The sequence below is a fragment of the Gobio gobio genome, assembly GCF_949357685.1.
Source record: "Gobio gobio genome assembly, chromosome: 15".
NCBI classification, from domain to species: domain Eukaryota; kingdom Metazoa; phylum Chordata; class Actinopteri; order Cypriniformes; family Gobionidae; genus Gobio; species Gobio gobio.
The window spans coordinates 17,888,540-17,904,500 of record NC_137108.1 but is presented as its reverse complement, the minus strand read 5'-3'; the positions used below and the strand labels follow the sequence as shown (position 1 = coordinate 17,904,500).

Sequence of the window (15,961 nt, the reverse complement as noted above, 5' to 3'; positions counted from 1 at the left end):
TTAATTTTCTTAAGGACATTCCATTAGTGTAGATGTGTCATGCACAACTCACGTTTAAACCAAACATGTGTCAGGCTTTAATGTGATTAATAAGGTGTGAACGTGGGCGTAGTTTATTTTCATATGCTCCACGACCAGCTGCTTCTCATAAATGGCTAATAAGATAATGCTTTTATCCCCCCTCACACCTATCGTGAATTATACAACACAATCCCCAGCAGGCATACGCGATTGGATAGACTGGCTGGCTGTCTGTTTGTTTGTAGTTCTTGTTTGTAAAGACCATATCCAGCTTAGGGGTTACATTCAGTTTTATAAGTTTGTCTACTTTTAAAATTCACTTAATCATGACAGGAAATATTTTAACTGCCTCTGTGATTTTGATGTCTTTGTGTTGTTTGGGTAAGTATTTAATTTGAGAAGTAGCTTACAGTCTATGCTATGTATTGTTAATGTGCTTTTGTTTAAACCAAAAACGAATCAATTGAACTGCCTGTTTCCATAGGTCTACTGGATTTTAAAAAACATACCAATTATTAGCCTATTAACTTGTCTATGTGCAATATGAGTGTTTGGTAGCATTTGAAAATATTAAACGCAGTTGTTATCTAACATGGAAACTAAAAACATTTGTGCCATTATAACATATGCCATTTAAAGCAATCGTTTTTGCTTTCAGGACAAACACTTGAGTGCTTTCGGTGTGATCTTGGATTCTGGGATCTGTGTTACACTACAAAGACAAACTGCACTTCTGATGAGTTGTGTTATGTGGGAACTGGTAAAGCAGGTAAATGTGATGCCAACATCCAGTTTTTGGAGTATCATCTTGGCAAAACGTGTCTCCCTTTTTTACTCTGGCTAATCTAATTCTCCCATTTGGGTTTTCAGCTTCTGTCCTGGATATAAAAGTGATGGGTTGTCTTCCCATGGAGGCATGCAACAAGACAACATATGTAGAGTTTCTTGCCAATAGGACCTTGTACACCATGACGACCAAGTGTTGTGAGGAAGACTTCTGCAACTCTGGCCTGGCAGTTCAGTTGTCCCTCGCTCTTCTCTTGCTTACTATACTTCTCATTGCCCAGATGATGGGTGTATTTTGATTTTTCAACTTCCTAATTGTTAGCTTAAGCTTTTCTTTCATGTTTACATTTGTTCATGTACTGTTACACTTCATTTTGGTGTTTTGAATGATCTTAAACCGCTGCCTTCATTCCATAGCACGTGTGGGTAGTTTTTCTAGTTGTTTTTGTTCATCCAAAAAGGAGAGATCACAGAAGAATATTTTATGAATGCGTATTTTTCTTAACACAAACTTTGCTGTTTTACTGCTGAATAAATGCAAATATCAAACATTCATGGTTTCCTGTCTTGTATTGTACGGTCACGATCATGTCCACTAGAGGGCGCTATTTAACTGAAATGCAGGATGGCCTTACTGCGCATGCTCAGATTTGAGCTGATCTTCACATCATCCTCTTAAAGACTTAAACTGGGCTTATTTTATAAAGATCTTAGAACGCATGCTTCTCATGTCAAACGTGATTGGACCATAGACTGTTAAAAAAAAAAAAAGGGATTGGACCGGTGGTAACCTTGCGTTTGAAAAGTGGGGAAGTGCGTGTTTACTTCCCGCGTGCCAGGAAGGATCAAGTAAATAACAGCATGTTTGTAGCGCGCAGCATCGCAGCAGATCATAAAGATCTGATCCACGATGTTTCGTATGATTTTCACGGGCGGAGAATGGCGACGTGCTCCAGCGACCAAAGCATTAAGGTGAATGATTTCTCACACCATGGCCTGCTAAACTTGGTTTGCAATGTAATCGATGTGGTCAACGAGTAGCCTAAGTTATATGACAAGAAGTGTGCCATTTGTGCGTTTTTTTTGTATTGATTTTATATCTCTCTTAGGTGTGGGACAAGGGGGAGAATGGAGAATGGAGCTGCACAGCTAGCTGGAAAGTAGGTATACCTTTAAGAAAGTGGTTCTCAACCAAGGGTCCAGGTCCCATTAGGGGGGCCTCAGCAAACATCCAAGGGGGCTAAAGAATGAAGTATTTAAATTAAATTAAAATACTCTTAATCAAAATGCTAAAACGTATGATTGGAATCATGTTCCCCATTTAAAAAGGACCTATTATGCCTTTTTACATAGTCTTGATTTAGTTTTTGATTGAATGTTTAAAAACATGCCTTTTCACATATTTTACATTGTTGCAGCACCTCTCTTCCTAGTCTTCTCCAAAGCCACTTGAAGGCTAGTCTTGCGTAGCCAGACCGGCAGAAGGTCTGGACTCCATAGCAGCTTTCATTTGCCAATGACCGCCCAGAGGCCGTCTGACTGACATGTAAACTAAAGCAACCAATCACAGTTTGCTTTGTTCTGTGTCATGCTTAGGGGTTGATGTCCCTACAATAACAGACCGGTGTGTAAAACTCTTGGACGTATTTTAAACGGTCTATCCGTGAACCTCACATACTTAACACACTTTTGAAAATCCAGTATTTAGTTGATCCTGATAAGAGCTCATTGTGACAGTTGTAAACACGACAGCATTCTTCTTCCATTAGGGGGTTTGGCTTAAAGAACACAAACACGTCTTGCGTACCTTCTGTAGAATTCAACTAATCAAATAATGACTTTAAAAGTCCTGAAGTGTTTCCAGTTAAAGGTGCTGTATGTAACAATGACAGCTAGTGGTTGAAATTGGTACTGCAGTCCAAATTCATAAGATTGTTTGCCTCGCTCCCTCCTCTTGACGCCCACATGGGTTGCCAGTTTGAGGACAGGCAACAGGAACGAGTGCAATTGATAATGGAAGGTGAGGAGACTTACCGTTCATAAAGATTTTTTGATGGATGCCGAGGCTTTTTATGTCTGGTAGAATCTGCAATCGCTGACCCGGTTTGTTTGCTGGCTTCCATGACAGCAATACTCTGTGTTTTCTGCCAACTGGCAACCTGTGGTGTCGAAATACTATTGGGTAAATTGGCAACGTGCGTTATCGCACAGACCAAAAACAGACATTCTGACACGGAATGCACATTTCAAAGTAAAATAACTGGCTGTAGCATTGTTTTTCAGAGAAACGAGGATGTGAACTCGGCTAAATATCTGTAAACATTGTTTTTTTATGCTTTAGTACAGTCAAAAACGTACATACAGCATCTTTAAATGTGCCATATGCATCAGACGTGGGTGTGATTAATTGAAGGCAAGCCTGCAAGGTTACCAAAAAAAAAAGTGTTACGCAGGGAAGGAGACTTTTTTTAATGAATGTCATTGGAGGAATGGATGTAAACATTGGATGCGTTTTGGAAATTTCACACCATTTACAATAACTGTGAGTTTCAACACACTACTAATGCAATTCAACCAGGCCTCGCCCCTTTTTTTTTTTTGGTTTCCGGAAGAAAACTAGGAACTACAGTTGTGGCATTTCAGCAAGTTCAGAAACCGTGCTTGGCTTACTGATATAAAAAGTCCCTTTGGAGTGGCTTTGTGTCTTTTTCATGCTCAAATAGCTACTTTATACACTAAAGAAAGTTGAAAATATGTAAAAAAAAAAAAAAAAAAAAACAATAGATCCTCTTAAAGATGGCGTGAAATGGAAGTTGCGAAAGTCTTTTCTTCCCTATTGTGAGACATCCGAGTGAAACGGCTTCATGAACAAGAAAAAATGTAGCGTGGTACTTGATTTTGTCCATTGGGAATTGATTGGGTGGTTGTGGTTTGCTCTTCCTGTGATCTCGTGTGAGTGACTGGTTGTCCCGCCCTTGAGTCAGCAAACACTACATCAGACAATATTAGGATACCACCTGAATCTAAAATGATGTGCATGTATAAATAATTTATAATAAATACTGCAATATTACATATAAAAGTCCATTTTGATTTCATGGTGACTGTAATATATCAACACTTTCAATTTCTATTAATAATAAACATGTTAAGGAAAACAAGCAGCTTTGGCATAATTACAACTGAAAAATATAAAATGGGGGTGTCCTTCAAATATTGTGTTGGACACTGTGGGGCCTTCGGGTCAAAAAGGTTGAGAACCACTGCCAAATCTTTATCATCCCAAATCTTTATTAAACGTGTTCTCATATTCAGATGGTTTACTGAATTGATTTTGCCATCATGGATTGTTGTAGACTTGCAGTATTGGTTGTTAAAGGGGTTTATTAGGTTTTGGGCTGTGATTTGATTTGACACAAACTCTTGTTTTGTAGACTCACAGTGGCTCAGTTTGGCGAGTGACCTGGGCCCATCCAGAGTTTGGACAGGTGTTGGCATCCTGCTCCTTTGACCGTACTGCTATAGTATGGGAGGAGATAGTTGGAGAGTCCAATGACAAACAACGAGGGCAAAGCCACTGGGTAAATGAGATTCCTTCTAGTATGGACTTTTGTTTTAAATCAGTTGATTTTCCAAAGTTGTTTTAGAATATGTTGGAATTGATTGAGGTTAATATTTATATATATGCTTAAATAGTGTGTGTATATATTCCCTCTTTGATTCTGATTGGACTTCCAGGAGTTAAGACACATACTACTTGTGTTGTACTGCTTATATTTGGCAGTAAACTTCCAAATATAAGCACCACCTTATTTTTAACGAGAGCCATTTGTAACTTGAATGTGCGAGGCTTCCGGTGTCAGTTATTTTGGTTGTAAAAAACAGTCTGTTAGGCTGCTTGACATTGCAATGTGGTATTTATTTTATTATTTTAATTTATTATCATAATCATAAACGCACTCGTTTGCAGTGTAAAAAGTTGTACTGCATTTTGTTCTAGTCTAATGAATGAGAAGTCTCGCACATTCACAGGAAATAGATTACTTCCATGTTGCAAAACAAGGTGTAAACATAGCAGAGAATCAGTTATTCTGTTCTAAACTTTAGAACAGAAATAGTCAGCATTTATGTCTCCCCTGTTCTCACATCAGATAAAGAGAACCACACTTGTGGACAGTCGGACATCTGTGACCGATGTGAAGTTTGCCCCGAAGCACATGGGCTTGATGCTGACCACATGTTCTGCAGACGGGGTGGTGCGAATCTACGAGGCCCCTGACGTGATGAACCTGAGCCAGTGGTCCCTGCAGCACGAGATCTCGTCCAAACTCTCCTGCTCCTGCATCTCGTGGAACCCTTCCAGGTGAGGACGCACAAATGATAGATAAACATAGCTACAACATAGTCATAGTCATGTGTGTGTCACACAGTCAGGAGATTAACAGACAGCATGCACGGCAGAACCGCACTGAGTTCTCTTTTTTCTTGTCGTGGTTTAAAAGCATTTGCATGAATAAGAGCGTGCTCATATAATGTAACTCTAGCCAAATGATGACTGAAAAAAATGGATGCTGCGTTAATTGTTAAATATAATTTAAAAATGTTTAACTGAAGAAATTAGTCACGTGTGTTACTTTTGACACCCCTACTATTATTATTACTTTGTGAGGTACGTTCTACTTTACAATAGTAATATATTTCTTACACAATTTTAAGTTAAACTGATATTTTGGCAGGTTGTTGTGAAGACCTTTTTTGTGTGTGTTTAATATGACAATTCCTCTAATTAAATGCTTGTGATGTTCATGTCCTCATATATGTTTCGTTTAATAGTGGACATTTCAAGCTTCCTATACAAATATTTCTCATGTCTGTGAGGCAAGTAGCCTGCGGAGTTTGGGTTTTATTTATGAGACGCGCTCCAGTTCATGTGCAATGAAAGTGATCGCTCCCGCACCTTCATGTCACGATTATAGTCTGCTATAGTCTATTTGCTTCTTATTTATTAAATCCAGGCAATTGGCTGACGAAACCTTGATTAAAATTAATATACAATTTATAGAAAACGAAATTCACTTTAAAGAAAGGCTTTCTACAAAACAAAACTTAATATTAAACAAAATATAATAACCACCAAAATCATTTCTGACCCACTCGCATCTTTGCGCTTTTCATAATTAGATGAAATTTAAAAATAGCATTATAATATTTGAACATAAATATGAAACAAAATATATTGTTTAATGGCTACAATAAGTATAGTAGGTTACACACCGGTCCGTTTCGCGCATTACAGGCTCGTTCTCGTCAGAACGTATAAAAAAATGGTCGGGTTTAAATCGGGCTCGAGGTCATTACAGTTAATGTGTTGGGCCGGGCCGGGCTCGATTTTTTTTGAGCCCAATCTAAGCTCTAGACTGAAGACACTAAAAAGACTGAAAGCGTCTCACATGCTTGAGTATGTATAGAAGACGAAATGGAGCTATTCCTTCACACAGAAACAGATCTCAAAACAGATTTCACTAGCAGTCTTAAGTTGTTCATATCGAGATTTAATCAAGTGTACAGCCAAAACGTGTCAAATTCTGTGATATTCCGTGAGTGAATTCCATTTTTATGATGGGATTCTGTCCATTTTCTGCTTCATCAAAAAGGGACCTATTTATAGATGTGCACATTTTGTAACTTAATGTATCCTAAATCTGAAAGTCTCAGATAATTGATCGTTGTAAACTTTCACAAAAGGGTTAAACCTTTGTCTTCTCATTAGATCTGTGACTGCAAATAGCATAGATGTGTTGCATAACATCTATTAAGTTTGACGTTTCTGTTGACAACATTTGCAACAAGATTCTTTTTGCTTTCAAGACCTCTCAGGCTTTGAGACTGTATTGCCCTAGCAAACTGAATCAATAAATGCACATTACTTAAAGAGATAGTTTGGCCAAAAATGAAAATTCTGTTTTTTACTCAACCTCAGGTTGATGGGACCCATGGACTTCCATAGTATGGGGGAAAAAAATATTATGGGAGTCAATGGGGCCCATCAACTATTTGGTTACCCATATTCTTAAAAATATCTTATTTTGTGTTCAGCAATCAGCAGAAAAAAGTATTTCATAAAGCTTTGGAACAACTTGAGGGTGAATAAATGACGACAGAATTTTCATTTTGGGTGAACTATCCCTTTAAGAAAAATATTTTTTTCTTGTGTCTTCACAGTTCTCGAGCTCACGCCCCTATGATTGCAGTGGGAAGTGATGACAGCAATGCGACGTATGGTGGCAAGGTTCAGATATACGAGTATAATGACGTTACAAGGTTTGCCTTCAAATCACTTTATATGCTAGTTCACACTTATTCAACAAAATCTGAGGAACAGCAACATTTCACACATTTTGAAATCATTTTGAAGTTAAGGATTTAGCTGTTGGATATAGAATGGTGGGAAACAGCTGACTAACAGCTATCTTTTTTACACACATTTGAATCTTTATATATATTTATCTGTTTTTATGGTTGTAGGAAATATGCCAAAGCGGAGACACTGATGACAGTTACAGATCCGGTACATGATATTGCATTTGCTCCAAATCTGGGCCGGTCTTTCCATGTACTTGCTATTGCTACCAAAGACGTTCGCATCTTCAAACTGGTTCCACTTCGGTGAGTGAAATGAAGCCGAATGAGTATTACAGTAGAATTGGAAATATATCTTGTGTAATGATGGCATGCATTTTTCTTTACTGTTTAAGCCCTGTACATCAGTGCATCTATATGATAATTCTAAAAGCGCCTTTCCACCATCTCCAACATTAGCATACGATTGTCGCATTTCACCCTCTAGTGGTAGTAAAGCAACCGTTATCCTCAACTTTTTCACCATTGCAAAATCAACAATTTCAATGAATATATCCACACTAAACAAATGGCTCCCCGATATGTCTGAAAGGGAAACAGTAGGTTTTCTTGTGATTGTTTTTTGCTGTGATCTCATGTGTGATCTCAGTTTCATAGTTTTGATTAGAATACATCACATTGGATGGTTGCATACGGTCTAGCCACAGAAGTACAAATATATCAATGCATCTGAAGCTCCAATCGGATCCAAAATTTACGCATATGGTCAGAACTCCACGTATCTCCTGTCCTACTCTTCATTGAAAATGATTGACTATCGGTCTTTAGCATGTCGTTTGTTAGAGATAGTGGAAAGGCAACTTTAGATATCTGTTTATGTATTTATTTATTTTTGAGCATTGCAGTCCTGATGTTAGGGTTCTTTAAAGGAACACGCTGACTTTTTGGGACTTTAGCTTATTCACCGTATCCCCCAGAGTTAGATCCATACATACCATTCTCGTCTCCGTGCGTGCCATAAATCACCGCTAGCCTAGCTTAGCACAAAGACTTTTGCAATTGGCACAAAGAATTTTGCAATTGTAATTTTCCTCAACTCATGTTGTCTGGAGTTTTTTTTTTGGTCTAGTGAAATTTCTGTGAAACATATTTTTTCAGCGTTTCTTCAGCAGGACAATCCAAAAACAGTTCAACCCACTAAAGAGATGGCTATCCCTCACAGCCTCGCTTTCATTCTCATTAAAAATCAAAGATGGCGCTGCTGTGATTAAGGTTTATAGATTTACCACAATTTGCATGCCTCTTTTTGACTAACAGAAAGGACAGCTCCTCATCAGCGCCCACTAAATTCGAGGTGCAGGTGCTGGCCCAGTTTGACAGTCATAACTCTCAGGTGTGGCGCGTCAGTTGGAACATCACCAGCACAATTCTGGCCTCCTCTGGTGACGATGGCTGTGTGAGACTCTGGAAAGGTGAGTGTTATAAAAGAATTTATAATCACAATCCTCATATATTCAACTACCAGAATGATATTAAAGCATACAACAGAAGTATTTTCTTCTCTATTGTGATGTGTATATACAAGTGAAAAGGCTTCTCAAACTAGAAAAAGAAAATATTGGGCAGGTCTTGATTTTGTCCATCAGGAATTGATTGGATGGTTGTTGTTTGCTATAAAGACATGCGACGTGTCAAAATCTGATAACCACGCTCACCGGGTGGGGAACAGAACAAAAATGTCTTACAGAACAGAGCGTGTGCACAGCAAACAAGCTAAAAAACCCAGAACCAAAAACACAGCTTTATAAGCTGTTGACATAAAAACCGGCATTTAAGGACACAAAAGTGGATACAGGCAATTGAGACAGAGCGCGACATGTTATATTACACAGAACTATGCCCACTGGAGGGGAACATAGTCGGCGACAGGATATGCTAAATTATAATCTATAAATCTGATATTTGACTTAAAGGGGTCATAGAATGGTACATGCACTTTTACAAGTTGATTATACGGAAATGTGTGTTGGCAGTGCCTGTACACAACCATCCTATAATGATAAAAATACATCCAGTGTTTTTTTTTAATCTCCTTATATATTTTCCCCTGTCTCAAATCGAGCCGTCTGATCGTGTGACGTTACACGGTGTACGCCCCTCCTAAGATTGTTGATTGACAGCAGCGTTTCAACACAGACCCGCCCTGAGCGAGCTGTCATCAGTCCGCCATTGTTGATACGCTGGAGCAGAATGGCGTCTAAGCGATTGTGGTGTTGTGTTGTTGGGTGTAATAACGAACACAGCAGTCATTTTGATGTTCCTAAATCCGAACCGCATGCATTAAAGAGAGAGACTGACTTGGCACTCGTGAACCAGGGAGAGCTGGAGGAAGTTTTATTGTTCCGAGTTGTTGAGAGCGCTGTGCTGTTAGCGCAAGCTTATTTTGTTTGTAGCTGAGAGTTCTGAATAAACAGTCCCAGTCACGTCGACTCTGTCTTCTTCCACCTTATTCTATGAACTTTGTAACACAGTCGTCGAGATGAACAAATCGTCAAAAGTGTGGATTATAGCATTATTTTATGATATATTCCTATCACATGAAAGGCTGCAGTGATGAGCATTGAGTAGACAGGCAGTCTGTTGATCGCATGAATGCAGTGATCTTAGGGCTGCTCGATTATGGAAAAAATCATAATCACGATTATTTTGGTCAATATTGAAATCACGATTATGTAACACGATTATTTCACATGACTTTGGGAATGTGTTGTATTTATTAAAAATACACCTTTCAACAATTCAATTGAAATTGTAACATTTGTTGTACTTTTTGAATTATTAAAATAAATAATATAACATATATTCGAATCAAAGTATAAAAGTATTCACGTAAAAATGATAACCACAAATAAATAAGATCAACAATATGGTTCGACTATGCTTTTCATGTACGTCTAACATTAGTTTTCAGGTACAGAAATGTATCAAATGTAAAATAACATTGCATATTGCATATTTGAGTGCATAAATTAAAGATTAATCCTATTAAACTTACAAAAGCTATTCAATCAAGAGCGGTGAGTGATGTCCTTGTCTTTTGTTGTTTGACATTAAACAGACTGCAGTAAAAGCTACTGCCCCTTTAAGACCTCTCGTCTTCTTTATCGACTGTATAAAGTTCACTTAAGGTATATAGAGACTATGTCTGCTAAGATACTCATCAAGATGGACATGTTGACATACGTTTTGCGTGAGTTTGTCCGTTTAAGAGCAAGACTTGAAAGAGAACTCAATATTTGCGCGCTGAGAGACGTGTGCGCGCTCTCGGATGACACAGAGACACATTTCTCACAGCGTGCGCGGCTTCTCATTCTAAACCTAAAGCACTAAACCCGGGTGATGACGGTGAAAACGACTGGTCATATTCGAAAATATGGCAGCACTCGCAATCTCGCATGCATTGAACAAAGTTTACAAAGAGAGAATTATTTGAAAAATATGAAGGAAAAAAAGGACGTTTACACGGCTCCCCTGCTCTCGTCAGTTTTTGTTTCTTTATTAGATTGTCATAGGTCACTGTTTAATTTTCAAGTGGTTAAACAAATTCGTGGTGTTCCCTTGCGTTGCAGCCACTACCATGTAGCAAATCTTAGCATGTTTCTGCTCGTCGTCTGATTCCTCGAAGCCAAACTGTTCCCAGACAACGGAGTTGGTTTTGCCTTTTTTGCTCACCAAACGCTGCTGTAACTGCCCTCCTTCTGCCATCTTTACTCGCGCCGAGTTTTTAAATTCCAGCGGATGATATGCACACGAGACTCACGACCTGAGAGAGATTTGTGGGTTCGGGAGGGGCGGATGAGCGCATGCGCGTTTCATTCACAACGCAAGGCAAAATAATCGTTTTTTCTCGATTGTACTATTTTGGTGATCGTTGGGAGGCAAAATCGAAATCGAAATTCGATTAATTGCACAGCCCTAAGTGATCTCCTCATTGCAACGCGTTTTCTCTGACAAAATGCTTTCACCACAACTAACCGCAAACACGGCGTCGATATGAATACAGTAAGACCTTCGCTGTGCTGCATAACAGCGTCATTCATTATAACGGCAGTTTGGGCAAGTGTGCAGATACACTCGCGACGTGTGATTGACAGATCTGAACATTATAAAGAGTGTTCTTTGATCGCTCTCTGTAGTTTAATCACTTAAAAATGGATTTGTTTCATGCTACTAACAGAAACGACCGTTTTAGTCACTGGCTTGATTCACTGATGCATTGCGCTTAGGGCATCAAGACGGCGATCATTAAACGATCTAAAAAGAATGTCTGAGTGAACTTGAATGATTAGCTACACATCAGAAATCACTGATCACAGATCGGGCATTAATGAACACTGTTACTCACTGTTTGTCGCGGTGCTGTCGAATCCATATTGTTAAGTCTGTTTGTAAAGCCTGTGCTGACAAACTGAATCCATTTTCTCCGAGTGCTCTGGGCGGGCAAAGCAGAGGAAGGGGAGGTAACCTTTCCTGGTATGACGTCATAACAGGAACATTCAAGATCAGCTTGTCTGAGCTGTCATTTTCTCAAAGGCAGAGAAAGACAGCCAGTACTCGGTTTACACCCATCAAAATTTCTAGCCACTTGGGGACAATATACAGGCTAGGGGAACTCATATTAATGTTAAAAAACCTCATAAAATGAAATTTTCATGCCATGGGGCGTTTAAAGATTACAGGTGCACATTCATTAAAAAAAGAAAAATAATGATGTGCACAGAAAAATTATTTATAATTACTGCTATATTGCATAACAAACAATAATTTTCCATTTTGATTTCATGGTAACTAACTGTTTTAATTGTATTTATTTGTTTATGTTTCTCCAGCAAACTACATGTACAATTGGAAATGCACAGGTATTCTAAAGGGAGATGGCAGTCCAGTATATGGGTCATCTGGTCATCCTGGTGCTCTGAGTGCCGTCCTGGGCTCTGCTGCTGGACAGAGTGCTCTAAACGGGGCCACTGGAAGATAGATGCCATTCTACAGGACCACCCTGAGGAAATCTGGAGCTGAGCACTTCTATGATACGGGACTTCACACTGAGAACAACTGATTGTGCTTGCTGGACATGCGACAAGACTGGCACTTAACATGGGTCCATTATTTTGAACTGCCTTCAAGGAATGATTTCCAAGTTTACTTTTCTTTCTGTCTGTAGTATTTTGTTTTACTCTGAATGCAGACTGTAAAAAACATGGTTTTCAGAATTATGTTGTAATGAGTCAACTTTGAATGGATGAAAATGCCTTGACCACAAAAGGGACTGTCTTTCTATATAGGGTTATACTTTTGATTTCTTTTTCTATTCTATTTTGTCACATCATGATTATACAATTTTGGTCTAATTGACTTCACTCTTGTGTTTTTGAATGAGAATAAAAAATGTCATAGTTTAAGTCGCTGGTATATATGAAGTATGCACAAATTTAGCTTTTTTTTATTAAAATCATGCGTGTTGACAAAGATATACTGAGAGTTGTCATAATCTGTATTTATGATGATTTAGTATTTTCTATGTTTTATGGCCAAAAGTTTCTGTAAAGAAAGACCTACATAAATATAAAAACAATTTAGGGAATAAGTTAAAATTAAAATAAGTTTAAAAATAAATAATAAATAAAGAAAAAAGTAACACAAAAAAGAATTCACGATTAAATTTAATTTAAAAAAAAAGAATTATTTGTTTGGAAGTCACTGGTTCCTTTATATGCTTATGAATACCTTTATGTATATATTTATTTTTTTAATTAAAAAGGGGCAAGTTGTATTAATTTCCAGTTTTAAGACTTCAACAGAAGTTGATTTTTTTTTTTTGTGAAATGGCAAATTACACAGAAAAAAAAAACACTGATCAGGTGACGTTACTGACATTAAAATGTATATCTTAGTAATCCAAAGAAATATCTTCTACTACAACTGTAATTTTGTTATGGTGTATGATATGCAGATATATTTTCTTGTATTCAGGAATTTTGTTTATGGCCTTATATGACAGTATTGATTTCCAGTCTTAATTTGATCAGGCTATTTAAATGTGCCGTTTGGTGATTTACAATGAACGTGTTTAGTAAGCAACTGTCATGTAAGGATCCCACACAGCTGCTCAGTCTCAGCTGTTCTGTGGATCTGCTCCATAGATTCAGAGTTAGATTCTCGTGTTAGGTTATAAAGAACGTTATTTTTAATCACAAAATATTATTTAATTAAAAAATCAGGCTTTTAATAGTTTGATTTTAAGATCTATACAACCAATTGAAGTCTTTATGCATTCAGAAATTATCTGCTCTCCTATAAATACTATGCCTAAAGTATACATGTTACAACACTATTTAGAACCCATTTATGTATTAAAAATGTTTGAAACAAACAGCTTCTTCGTTCAAAACACCAACAGGGTGATTGACAGAAGATTACGCCACTCCTTGAATTCAGTCAGATCGGATTCTCCAATGAAAATCGCCGTTATGTCGAAGCCCCGCCCATGCAAAGAGAAACCTAGAGGCGGGATTCTCTCGTAATGGCTTCACTTCATCTTTAGACTTCGACAAACTGTTCTCAGAAAGCGAGGAGGCCGCTATAAAGGCAACGTTTTCTTATGATACGGAGTATTGGCGCTGTGTTTGTATGAAGTAGTCGAATTAACTTCCTTTGTAAGGCAGAAGTGCCGCTTTTCTCCTCATGGTAAGTTCTCATCGAAACAGATTCTTCTCAGCTGTTGCAAATCTTTTTCAGAGTTGTTGTCATGGTTTAGTTTTCCTCCAACGACTCGCCGAAGAAAGTAAGCCTGAGCCCGAAAAAAACGTCGTTTCTGTTTAAATTACATTTTAAGTGTCACTTTTTTGCTTTTGTTTAACTGTTTAAGCTACGTTACATGGTTGGTTGTACCCTGGCCTTTACAGCTAACGTTAGTCTCCACTGCACGGCGTTTATTTAAGTTAAACAGACTTTTATGCTTATGTATGTAATGTAACATAGTTTTTATTCAGTCCAACCGCAAATACTGTTATTCTGCGTTCAGAAACTTTGATGTGCAGTTAAAGTTGTTGGTTATTGAACTGACAAAGCTAGTCTGATGACCACAAACGTCACATGAAACAAGCCAATTGTGGAGTATATGGAAAGAAACAGTCATGTTAACGATGTTGCTAAATATAACTTATATTTATTTAGTTTAATCTGTTAAAATGTGCTTTGGCATTTTCCAGTAATGATAAAGAGCTAAATGCAACAGAAGCTAGCTGCCATATCAACAGATGTCAGCTCTATCTGTGTAACAATTGAGGTACAAAACACCCTGTTATCTGTGATTTGACTTGTGTGTAGGAGACATAACATCTTCCAATCTTGTCTTTTGTTGATGTCAGTCTACATGTCCAGTAAACAAACAGGCACAGTATGACAATATCATTTAGCACTTGTTCCCTATAGGAACTCACGAGTTCTGCATGACTGAAATATGCACTTCTTTTTTTGTAGTCACTCCTCATGTGGTGAAGTCCTGTGCCAATGAGCCACACAGACATGGAGAACTTCCAAAACATTGAGGATGAGCCGTTTCCCAGCTTCCTTTCCAACGCCTCGCTGGGCAGTAGTGGCCGAACCACTCTCGGGAACATGACACTGGGCTCTACACTCGGGATGCCCATGGCAGCCTCTACCGTGGCTAAAATTAGACCTCCAGTAGACAACAGGTGGGGAACTACTGCATGTAATCTCACGAATATTGTGACCGTGTGTCTGTCCTAACTTGGTGAGAATGATGACTTCCTTGGTTTCCTGTTTGGTAAACAAGGGATCCATCTCAAGTGGTCCAAAAATTGTAAACTTGGTTGCCATATCATTTTTATTATGTTGTTGTTGTTTTGAGTGATTTACCAACATTGGTGTTCTAAAACCATCTGTTTTTTATTTTATTTTACTTGGTTTAACCACAGTGGCCATCTTTGCGTAATGGCCCCCATCAATCAAACTAAAATCAAAATCACTTATCAAATCGTAAGAGTCTACGATTTAATTAAATTTGACAGGATACAGAAGCTGGGATTTGTCTTTTCTTCCCTGTGATGTATATCAACTCGTATCCAAAACGCTTACTAAACATATATAGGGTTGGACTTGACTTTGTCCATCAGGAATTGGATGGATGTGGTTTGCTATTGCTGTGACCTCATGTGATTGACATGTCGTCCTCACGCCATTAAACGCATCATCAGGATTTATTTTGATGAAAGGTTACGTGATTATTAAAAAAAAAAAATGTGCATGGATAAATTGTTTATAATAAATACTCCAATATTTTATTCAAAATAAAAAATATGATTTGTTCATTTTGATTTCATGGTGACTTAAAGTATATAGTTTCTTGTGCTGCGTATTTCAAAGCAATGTGTGGCACTCAAGCTGATCTGGTGTTTTTAATGTCTCTGTTCACAGTGAATGCAGGGAACTCTGAGCCTGTCCCAATAGCCCCATTTACTGTCTTGTACGCGACAGGAACTTAATGTGCAAGACTGTCCCAGGTCGAATAATTGCCAAAGGACAGTGCCCTTAAAGCACACTAAATCCTCTAAAGGGCCGTTCACACCAAGAACGATAACTATATCCGACAGCATCCACACCAACGCACATTATTGTTCTGTTTATTCAAAGCGCATGCTCTCATTTGCCGCTTTGTTTGAATGCTTTAAAGCAGGATGAATCCTGATTGGCAATGTTTTTATCGTTCATC

At 38.1% G+C, this 15,961-nt stretch overlaps 2 protein-coding genes across 6 annotated transcripts in view; both read left to right on the top strand.

Moving 5' to 3' along the window:
- Positions 1-1,449: 1,449 nt before the first annotated feature.
- On the top strand, positions 1,450-12,834 carry LOC307138455 (nucleoporin SEH1-like). The gene is made up of 8 exons (XM_079836763.1): positions 1,450-1,779; positions 1,917-1,967; positions 4,242-4,388; positions 4,959-5,170; positions 7,030-7,128; positions 7,333-7,473; positions 8,485-8,639; positions 12,057-12,834. The coding sequence occupies exons 1-8, from the start codon at positions 1,669-1,671 to the stop codon at positions 12,203-12,205; spliced, it is 1,065 nt and encodes a 354-aa protein (XP_079692889.1). The 5' UTR covers positions 1,450-1,668; the 3' UTR covers positions 12,206-12,834.
- An 880-nt stretch (positions 12,835-13,714) lies between these two features.
- cep192 (centrosomal protein 192) overlaps positions 13,715-15,961 on the top strand; it is a 49,876-nt gene continuing 47,629 nt past the window's right edge. For all 5 annotated transcript variants that reach the window (XM_079837445.1, XM_079837446.1, XM_079837444.1 and 2 more), the window contains exons 1-2: positions 13,715-13,914; positions 14,710-14,924. In XM_079837445.1, coding sequence (XP_079693571.1) covers positions 14,740-14,924 — 185 coding nt within the window. In that variant the 5' untranslated portion in view covers positions 13,715-13,914; positions 14,710-14,739. The remainder of the gene's footprint in view (positions 13,915-14,709; positions 14,925-15,961) is intronic.